The 11,783-nt window shown below is 36.0% G+C and overlaps 1 protein-coding gene across 1 annotated transcript in view; it reads right to left on the reverse strand.

Annotated features, from left to right (window-relative positions):
• The window catches only part of agr1 (anterior gradient 1), a 41,526-nt gene extending 31,884 nt beyond the window's left edge, over positions 1 to 9,642 (reverse strand). The window contains exons 1-3 of the mRNA XM_039756430.1: positions 9,539 to 9,642; positions 5,337 to 5,494; positions 3,749 to 3,812 (exon numbers count right to left, since the gene is read on the reverse strand). Coding sequence (XP_039612364.1) covers positions 3,749 to 3,812; positions 5,337 to 5,436 — 164 coding nt within the window. The 5' untranslated portion in view covers positions 5,437 to 5,494; positions 9,539 to 9,642. The remainder of the gene's footprint in view (positions 1 to 3,748; positions 3,813 to 5,336; positions 5,495 to 9,538) is intronic.
• Between the last annotated feature and the right edge of the window lie 2,141 nt (positions 9,643 to 11,783).

The raw sequence follows: 11,783 nt of genomic DNA on the forward strand, positions 1-11,783 counted from the left end.
TGAGGAGTGCCATCACCTCTAGCTTAAATGATAATCGTTCAAAACGAACTATAAAAGATCTTGGTCGGGTCTGACGGTGTTTGATCCGTGTACACGGTAAGCCGCTGCTATCTCAGATTCTGCTTTAAAGTCGTCCCGATTATTTTAGAAAAAAGTTCAGCTGCGAATTTCACAGGGTTTGAACTTTCTCGATTCTCCAGCAGACCTTCAATTCTGACATTATACCTTCTACTCCCATCTTCTAAAGCAGCCAGTCTGTCTCCAAGTTTTTCTCCGAGTTTTTTGCATTCGGAACTGACATTTACTGCTCTTTCCTCGCACTGGCAGCTAAATGTTCAGCCATTTCAATCCGATTCGTGAATGTCTCCTTGAAATCCTCCAATTGATCAGTAAGCGTGCTCAGTTTAACCGAGTTTTCCTGAATGCGCTCTTCAATTTTACCCAGCACCTGTCGAAGCTCTAGTTGCACCTCTTGACGCAGCCTTTCATTTGCCTGTTGGAATTCCTTTCGCAGCCTTTCATTTGCCAGTTGGAATTCCTGTCGCAGCCATTCATTGGCCTGTTTCATCTCCTGTTTCAATTCCTGTTTCAGTCTCTCATGTGCCTTTGCCGTTGCTTTCTCATTAGCCTTTCGCTTTTCTTTATATCTTGCATTGGCTCAGTGAGCAACACCTTCAGTTCAGATAGTTCAATTGTGCTTTCTTGTACCGTAGATGAAGCAGCAGACTTTGCTGTAGCCTGTGTCCCCGCTGCTCCAGGCTCGCGTAATTGCGTAATTGAAGCCACGGACTTCAAGGCCCTTTCCAGTTTCAGGTGATCTTCTCCAATCGGCGAGCTATCCAGATCTGCATTCACGATCGCATCTTCACTCCCCTTTTCGCTCTCAGCCGGCGACAATGTAGCGGACCGTGGTCCCGAGGAGTCTGTGCTTTCGCCAATCTGATCCAGGTCTGTCTCTGAAAGGCCGTATCTTGAACTGGGGCTTGCTGATCGCAGCTTGGCTGTAGCTTTAGTTTTCGATTCTTTGGAACCCCCTTCTTGTTGGCCATGTTTATATGTGCTTACATATACTGTAGCAGTCCTTCGCGGGTTGAATAAATACAGGATATCTCAGGATAATAAGTAAATAATATGAAAAATAACACCTCTGTTAGCGGAGCTCCACTTCAGACGTCCATCTCTCGCATCGGACGAGACCAATCTCTTATTCAAGTATTCTTGTATAATAATTGTGAGCTTGCAGTAGTAAGGCTACAGGAGATTTACAATGTTGCACTCAAAAGATACAAAGATGCTAATAAGAATTTTTACATATGTTGTAATCTTTTATTATATAATGCTAATATTCTTTTTTTCTCCTCATGAAAATAATAAAAAAAACAAAACTCCATAAATAGTCATTTCTGCTAGTCTGAGCACTGAGTTTTATGAAAAACATAAGCCAACATACATAATAAAGTTATGTGAAAAAGTCAGTCAGTCATTGTCCAACTCTCTATATCCTAACACAGGGTCACGGGGGTCTGCTGGAGCCAATCCCAGCCAGCACAGGGAGTAAGGCAGGAACAAACCCCGGGTAGGGTGCCAGCCCACTGCAGGGCACACACACACCCACACACCAACCACACACTAGGGACAATTTAGGATCGCCAATGCACCTAACCTGCATGTCTTTGGACTGTGGAAGGAAAACGGAAGAAACCCACGCAGAAACAAAGGGAAACATGCAAACTCCATGCAGGGAGGACCCGGGAAGCGAACTCAGGTCTCTTTACTGTCTGCCAGTTTCTGACATCAACTGGGAGGACGTTAACCCACTCCTTCATGCAGAATTCTTTCAGTTGCATGATATTTGAGGCGTGTCTTGCATTCACAGTTCATTTCAAATCCTCCCATAACATCTCAATGGGATTTAGATCCGGGCTTTGATTTGACCATTCCAAGATCATCCATTCCTTTCTTTTCAGTTATTCCTTAGTGGATTTACTGGTATGTATATATTGTCATTGTCATGTTGAAAGGTCCGTTTTTGGTTGAGCTTCAATATTCTGACAAATGGTCTCACATTATCTTCAAGCACCCCCTGGTTAAATGAAGAATTCATAGTGGAGTCTATGCTGGTAAGCTGCCCAAATCGTAATGCAGCAAAGCAGTCCCAAACCATAACATGATTTACTATTGGTATCAGCTTCTTCTGGCCAAATAATTTAATTGTCTTTCACCAAAAATGTCTTATGGTGATATGGTCAAATCACTGTATCTTTTGCTCTTCTGTCCAGAACACATTGTTCCAGGTGTGCTGGTTTTTGTCTAAGTGTTCATGGGCAGATATTTGTCTTGCTCTGCTGTTCTTAGCATACCTCCCATGTAGATCTCATTTATGCAGTCTGTTTCTTATGACAGATTCCGGCACTTTGACATCAACAGTGGCAAGAGTGACCTGTGGGTCCCATGATGAAATTCTGTGTTTCTTTCTGAATCTTGCATTCTTCACTTGGGCTGAACTTACAGTGGTGGCTTGGTCTAAGCTAGTTGGCAGTTGTTTGAAATCTTCTTCACTTGTAGATGATCTTAAACACAGTAAAATGGTTGAATTCCTATTGTTTAGGGACCTTCTTAAATAACTCAGCGGACTCGTAGACTTTTGTAACTTTCTTTCCAAAGGCCTCAAAATTCTCAGTTGATCAAAGCATGGTAATAACACACACTTCAACAACTAAGAGTAAACCAAAGTAAATTTGAGAGAGTGAAATAAGACAGGTCCCTTCAAAATCCAATCAAGTGATGGTCTAAACATTTGTACTAGATTTGGTGCACCTGATTTTAATTTTACATATTTGAGGCACTGATAAATGAAGGTGTGTACTTTCTTTTTCCATATGCAACATTTGCATTTATATCTACTTAAATGATATAATGAACTACAAAATATAAATAGCATGTTTGTTTTATCACCTTTAGTTATAGATTCTGTTTAAATGAAGATCAAATCTTGATCATCTTTTCTTCAAATCTTAATATCAACAAATCTTAAAAATGAAAACAAAAATCAATTTTTTCACATAATCAAGTTAGTTTTGTTTCCAATTTATAGCAATGCATTTAAACAATAAGAGATTCCACTCAGGGAAAGTGAGATTTAATAGGTTAGGAGGTTGAGCTAATTAGAGTGTGTTGCCTTACCCACCACATGATGAACCACCAAGATTGGGACTCGAGTGCAGCTGTGCAATGGGTGACACCTCAGCACCACACTGGAGCAGTGTGAAATTTAGTAGAGCTCTGTATATTTCCATTTTGATGGGTTCCTGTCTATTAAGTCTATTACTGGTACTGTACTTGTTTTTTATGAAACCATTCTCATTGAGTATTGTGAAGTATAACCTCAGTGCTCTACATGTGCATTTCAACAAAGATTGCAAATATAAATCATTAATAAGAGTACAGAAATATTAAGTCATTTACTCCAAGCAGGCCAAAAAACACAGAAGAAATGGAATTGTAATCTGCAGTCTCAGGGTTTCTGTGTCAGACAACAGCCCTTGTTCCACTAAACCACACTGCCAGCCAACTCTGCACACTGATGGCCAACAGAAAATATTCTTATAAATAAACAGATTCCCTTAATAGTTAATCTACATATAGAATTGTTTGTTCAATTCCAACTATCCATTATATTTTAAAAGAAAAGCATCATAAAATGACAATCTAGTATTATTAGGACCATCAACATTACTTGGCTTTTTACCTTTCCATTGCTTTATGTAGACCTTCTTCATAGGTTTGAACCCAAATGATGTTATCTCCCCATCCTGAAAAAAATATTTAGAAGAATTTTTTGTAATTGTGCTTACATTTTTTTACACAAATATATTTATTATCATTCAAGGTTAACCAATGTTAGTTGCACTTTAGTTTAGGTATCCATTATAAACCAGCTGTTTACTGTCTATAAACATTTTATTAACTATGCTGTAAAAAAGAAAAAAATAACATTTAAGGATATTAGAGTTGATTTTCATAGTTTTATATCATATTAATAAAGGCTTGTAATGCTGCATGTTTTAATAAATTGAATAATAAAATATACACCTTGTTTCATTTCTCCAGTTTTACAACACATTTATTCAAACAAACATTAAGCCAAAGATGCAGAAACCATATGAGAAAAAAATTATATATTGCAATAGTTGTTGAATAGTTGCAGTATTAACAGACCAAGTATATGTGCAAGCATGTAACAATTAAAAATAAAGCATTTACATTTAATAAAGCACTTCAGTATGTAACAGACTTACTGTACATGTCACAATGCTGTAGCTAGTAAGTGCTTAAAATAATATATTTTATTTTTTTCTTCAATTGATTACCATTTGTTTTAACCATTTAATTTGTAAATAAATTATTAAATATAATAATCATAAACCAGCTATAGAATCCACTTTGCACCAAGCACTGTAGGATGTAAAGCATGCAGCAATAGATAAGATGCCAGTCTATCAATAGGCTCATAAACTGAAGTAGATTTTTAGACTTTAATCAATATCGATGCATTTTCTTTGTTATTATGTAGGAAACCAATAAAAACATGAAGAAAAATGATTAATTCCCAAAACAAGCCAACTCAGCCAGTAAATGAACCAAAAGATCTAGAAGTGCCGTGAGGTGTTGGTCCTCCATATTTTCAATCAATTGTTAGGATGCACACTACTGTGTATTAATCAATATAAATCAGGGTGTGAAGTGGAGTTCCAGCACTTATCCATTTCTAGCTGTTGTGTACTGTCAGTTATTGGTGCGTACTGTTAGTTATTGGTACGCACAGTTTTTGAGCACACTGGCACGCATCATGCATATACAAACCCCAAACCCAAATACTTATCGATTAAACTGTATTATATAATGATGCTTGAAATACCATGGGGAATACCACTCTTCAGCCCAAACATCATCCAAAAACAGAGAGTATCAACACTTATGTGTTTCCACTTCAGACACAATATAATTTGATGCCATGTCCCAGAAAGCATGCATACAAAGAAGGTTACACCATTCCCAATCAATGGTCCTTTGGGTCTCTGATCTTCAGCAGCATTAGGATTACAGACAGATAACTGCTGTTAATAGTTTGACATTCTGCATCAAAGAAGCATGTTATCAGTGCACCTACAAGCATTTTCAGGACCATGAGGATCAAGACAGGTTTACTTCACTATATGTCATAAAGAAAACCTCATATATTGATGGCATGTGTCATTACATGCACAATAAATAATAGAAATATAAATTAATAATATATAATTAATAGTTCTTTAAATTGAGATAAGTTAGCCTACCTCTGGATAGTGTCTGAGGTTGTTTTGTTGCATTTGCAAAAAGAGTCACATTAAGACCAGCAATCATTACCACCACACCAAAGATGACAGCTGAGCCCATTATTAGGTTTAAGTTGTGGTTTGTCCTCTGGGAGAAATATTTCTGAACAGCAGGTTCTCTGTAAAAATAAAAATGGGAATGTGATAGAGTCATGCTGCATATCCTTTCAAATAAAAGTGTTGCTTAATATTAATTTAGGTTTTATATATATATTCTGGGTAAAGCCCAAATATTGGGTAAACCTGACATTACCTGGGTAAAGCCTGCATTATCCAGCAGACCTGGGTAAAGTTGGAATAAAATATGAGTTTCTAGCTTTATCTGAATAATCTCTTTGGACAATGAAAGCTTTACCCAGTTAATTCTACGTTGATTCAATTTCTGGCTTTAACCATTTGTGTTCTGGGTTCAAATTCCAGCCCAGGTAATTCTCCCTATGTCTTTTCTCTGGATACTGAAGTTTTCATTCCATTCCATTTTCATTCTTGCGCTTTATTCTTTTCCAATTTCACAGTGCTGCTGAAATATTCATCTGTCACCAGCAACCTTCAGCAGGTTAGCAGATGCATAGATATAAATTCATGTAGAGCACTATCATGGTAATAATTACATATTGGAAAAAACATCTTATGATTAAAACTTGCCTTTTAATTAAATAGAAAATGATGAGGGATGCCACTATTGCCCTTTTCCCTGTAGAACACTAATCCAGTCTGTAGTCCACCTTGTGAACTCAGTTACTATGTAGAGTCTCCAAGTCAGTTAAAAATGATTTTGGAGGAGAAACCATAACCGCAAAGTCTCATGTATGGTTCAGTAGGTTCAGCCGATGCTTGTGCAGCTGGGCATGACGACATTGAGCTATTGTATTTTCTTTAATCAATTTTATAGATGTGGGAGTCTAACTTTGCCAGGTCAGTTGTTTTCACTGACATGTGTATCTTTTGAGCCTCCTGTTACAAATGATTGATAAGTTAGTATTTGTTTTCCATTGGCAGGTGTTGCCAAACACCCAACTTGCTAATGGTGACATGACTTTCCTTATCACAATCCATCAAACTAACATGTTAAAACACACATAGGCAGTGCCTAGGCCAGGATTTGAAACCAGAAAATATGAGTTGTGAAGCAGCAGCACTAACTTATACTCCACTCTACTGCCACTTTTTACCATCATAATTAAAAATGATTATATACAGGTTTTTGCAAGTCTCTGACTGCACAAGGCAAAGTAAATAAACAGGCATTATTTCTAAATTCATGTTATTCATACCTGTTTTAACGGGGAAACACAGCCTACCAAGGCAGCAAGATTCAGCCCTAGCACACCAGAAAAACTGAGGGCTTATTCACACATACATCCCCAAACGGCCAATTTAAAGTTGCCAATCGGCTTAACATACACATTCTGGGAAGGTGGAATGAAGACACAGCACCCAAAACTGTATGCTGTGGGAGAACATGGAAACTCCTTTAAGGCCATGCATTGAACTTGGGTGCCACCAATTGACAGACAACAGTGTCTAAACCACCTTAGGGCCAAATAATGAATATATAACACATTTCATATACAGTAATACCTCATAAACAACAGAGATCATTTTTGTCTGTCATTGGCAACAATAATTGAGAAGCTACTAATGATGTGATTATAATTAGAATGACTGTGAGCACTTCACTGCAAAGTTTGAGCAGGATAAGCACATCTAAATGTTGCACAAACAATGCAAGGGTGAATCCTTTGAGAGAGAACATTACAATTGTCTTCAAAGATTTTTGCTAGGGTGTAACACATTTTGATGGGATACTTAAAGAGATATATATATATATATATATATATATATATATATATATATATATATATATATATATATATATATATATATATATATATATATATATATATCTGTGTGACTAGCAGAACTAAGAATTTTTTAAATGTATCCATGCAACTTTATAATTAATAAAGTGAATATGTGAAATAGTATGGGTCTGGGCTGTTACCTATCATTAGATTAGATTAGATTAGATTAGATTAGATTAGATTAGATTTTATTAGACTAGACTACATTTTGTTTGGCCTCGGGGGGGAAATTTGGCTTTTTACAAAAGCTTATTAAATAAATAGATAGATAAATTGACAGATGACTAGAAGACAGACAGATACACACACACTCTGGTCTGAGCATGCACCAGAATCACAAAAAGGAAGAAAATTAAAAAGAAAGAAAATCTCCTCACTTGACAGTCACAGTCACCTTATGGCATTATACAGGCATATTGCTATTAGCATAATGGAGCCCCAGTGGCATTTCTTGACACACATCTGGTGAATAATCTTTTGGCTGAAACTGCTTGGTGTTAGTGTCCTAGAGAGCATGTGTAGCATTGTTCATAATGGCTCTCAGTTTTGTTTTAATTCTCTCCTTTGCTTCTACATACAGGGGGTCCATAGAGCATCCTATAACTAAGCTTGTTCTTTTAATTAGCTGGTTGATTCGGTGGGCCTCTCTTGAAGTAATGTTACCAGCCCAGCACATCAAAGCGTAGAAAATCGCACTGCCCATCACAGAGTTATGAGGATGTGAAGGATGTCACTACCCAAATTAAACAAATTCAGTCTTCTAAGAAAAAAGAGCCTGCTCTGCCCTTTCTTACATAGCTATTCTGTTTTCCGAGAGCAGTCCAATCTATCACTAATAAGTATTTGTAGAAGTGGGCCATCTCTACATCCACTCCCTGTATAGTGACTGGACATAGAGGCTCTTTGGCGCAGAGAAAATTAATTGCCAGGTTCCTTGGTGTTTCTGATGTTAAGTTTCAGACAATTCTCCATCTGACTCCTATACTCTCTCTCATCCCCTTTATTAATACACCCCATAAGTGCAGAATCATCTAAGACTTTTTGCAAGTGACATGACCTGGTATTATATTTATAGTTGGAGGTGTACAGATTGAACAAAAAAGGAGACAGGACTGTTCCTTGTGGTGCTCCAGTATTGCTCACATCCATATCTGAAACACAGCCCTCGAGTCTCACAAACTGCAGTCTACCCAACAGATAATCCATTATCCAGGACACCATAGGCTCATTCACCTGCATATCATCTCTGAGTTTACCCTTTAACAGGGATGGCTGGAGGGCACTGGAGAAATAAAAAAAAAAAACTCAAAATCCCTCAAAGGGCTGCTGGCTTTGTCCAGGTGGGTATAAGCCTTGTGGAACAGACAACCTGATAACACTTAAGAACATGTTTTCATCTCATATTGCTTTACTTCACTACCACTACATCTTTCACCAATCCATACATTCATCCATCCCTTTTCTTTCTAACATATCCAGTTAATGCCCACCAGGAGCGTGTGCCTATTCCAGCAGCACTAAGCATAAGGTGGAACTTAATCTGGAAGAGAAACAAAATCAACTTATTTTATTTGTTTCTTACATATAAATTTGGTATTCTGTCAGTGTACAATATAAAGGAGAAAAAAATCATCAATTAAGAGTCCCAATCTAAGCTGATCTAATACAATTCTTGTAGCTTCATAAGAATATACAATACATTTTTTAACATCCTGGTAAACGACAAAGAGACCATTCACTATCATGTAGAATTTTTGAACTACTGTATTTGGAAGTGTCATGTTTACCACAACATAACTTTAAATCAAACATTAAAGTCCGTCAAAATAAATCAATTTAATCTCCCAATTACCTGAAATCAAGATTACTAATTTAAAATTTACATAATTTTGTTATTAGGTAACTGTAATAAATTCAAACGTGCTGGTGAAAATGTTTTTATTTCCTACATACTTAACACCATTACTTTTCCTTTCAAGTTTAAAAAGTTGCATTTGGCAGTGAGCATAGTTTTACAATAAAGCTCATACAGTGTGGTGTGTTGGTTAAGGCTTTGGATTTCAGACCTTGGAGTTGTGAGTTGAGATCCTGCAAATGATACTGTGTGATCATGAGCAAGTCACTTGACCTCCCTGTGCTCCAAGTGGAAAAACCAAAAGAAATGTAACCAATTCTATACTAAATGTTGTAAGACATCTTGCATAAAAGCACCAACCCCATAAGCAAATGTAAATAAGTGCATTACTTGAGAAAGTGATATCAAAATTTCATAGGTTAACAATTCATCATTTTTCTTACTTCAGTTCTTGATCAGGAAGCCAGGGTGTATCCTCATCGCTCTGAAAGCAATTTAGGAACCAACCCTGTATGTGGTACAAGATGTACAGAATCACATACACTAATGCCAGGCCACTTTATAGTTGTCAATCAAATCTGAGTGCCTATCTTTGGGATGCGGGAAGTAAACAAGGCACCTAGAGAAAAATCCACACAGATTCAAGGAGAAGAGTCTGCATAGTCTAAATCCAATCTCTTTGCACTGCATAGCAATTTGAAATACAGTGCCATACTACTATTAGTACTTTAGTGAGATTCATGAACTATGGTTTTATTTATCTTTACCTTCCATTGATTAATAGAAACATTAATTTTTCTGGTTATTTCTTATAGCTTATTATAACTACTTGTAATAAAGGAATAAAGGGTATATAAATATACACATATGTTAATAACTCTCTCTCTCTCTCTATATATATATATATATATATATATATATATATATATATATATATATGCATTAATAAAACACCAAGAAAAGTTATCCACCTATATATAAATGAAGTGTAAAATATGTCTTACCAGTTACAGAATCTGATCCTAAGAAGAGATTAACTTTCTTCAATTTATTCTACTCTTACTGAAAGATCTAACTCAGGTCTCACATATTTATAGCCAGAATTTAAATGACACTTGTAAAACAGGATATCCTTGTTCTTTTGAGGGATTATGCAAACAGATGCCTGTCACTGGGATTTCAAATTGCCCTCACATAGTTGTACTCTTACTGATAGGCCACACCTTCAATCAGCCTGTTAGCATTGTTAAAAAAAAATTAAGAAAGAAATCTCATCTTCTTAAGTATTAAAAAAAAATAGAGAGAGAGAGATTTGTGTCTCCATTGCCCAATATTGTTCAAAATTCCTTAGACATTCATCAGGAGGGTTGTATTAAGATAAAAATCCTAATTATAAAAACTATTTCATTCTTCTAAAGGGTGAAGGCAAAAAAACATATTTTCACTGCATTTGTTTTAAAGATTCTGGTCTAATTTCTAAGTCCTAAGACTTTCTGCTAGGCTGTCTGATATTCCTGTGTGAGAGTAAGCTATCCTGTCTAAGGCCTAGCTAGTTCTTGCCTTGCATCTGTTGAAGCAAAGACTGTATTTGATTGCCCATTACTCTATACTAGAAGATGAACTCACAAATGCAATGGATGGATGATTGGGTATACAGTATGGATTGATATAAAGTTACTTTGGACCAAGGAGATAATCTTACTGGATGAAGTGACACTTGAATAAATGTTTGGCCACACAGTGTACTATAGTAAATGTGACCTGATATATTCCATATCCCAATACTATTACTTGGATAATTCAGAATGTAGATTCCACCCCTTGCTAGTGCTAGTGTAATCCATTAAAATAAAAATAAATCTGTATTCGTTTTGGACTAGAGGCACCAGATGTAATAAAAATACTGAAATTTCCAAGCGGCACGTGTAACTAATAATAGGATTAAGTGTCAAATAACCATTCTATTAATGAGCTATTGTTATGCACTCTTCTTTCTAAATGCACAGTAAATTAGATGTAATTTAGATGCAAGTTAATCTTTTAGTGGTGAAGGGGTCTGTAAAGCTTAGATAGATTAAAAGAGTTAAATTACAAAGCCATCATTTTATGTTTGACTAAAGTATTAACCTAACTGGCACACCTTACGATTTAATTCATGAACTAATCAGCCACATGTGGAAATGGCAGGAGTGACAGCATTAAACTGATTTATTTCACTTGTTGTAAATCCACCCATAATACTTGTACAACCAGTGATTCTGCATGTTCAAAAAATTACCTTAAAAGAAAACTTAAGGGCAATTGACTTTTGTGAAGTTAGAAATGGATGTTTAAAAAGTTCCTGTAAATATACTCTGTAGTTTTAAATATATAGTAGTATTTTGTACAGAGCTACTATACCATGAATAATACTTACTTCGTTCTACAATCTTTTCACAGCCTATTTAATCTATTTATTTCAAGGTCACAGAAAAATTGTTAGGTTTAATTTTATTATAGATATATTACTGTACACTAATTCAATACTTTCATAATTTGGTGAGGATTTTGGGGTATAAGGAATAAAGCAGAAAACCACCATAAACTGACATCAAGTCCATCACAGAACACATTTAGGCAGACAACCACATTCACTCAAATAATATAATATTTAAATCTTTAGGATACGGGTGGAAATTTGAAGTATCT

The sequence above is a fragment of the Polypterus senegalus genome, chromosome 6 (assembly GCF_016835505.1).
Source record: "Polypterus senegalus isolate Bchr_013 chromosome 6, ASM1683550v1, whole genome shotgun sequence".
Taxonomy (NCBI): domain Eukaryota; kingdom Metazoa; phylum Chordata; class Cladistia; order Polypteriformes; family Polypteridae; genus Polypterus; species Polypterus senegalus.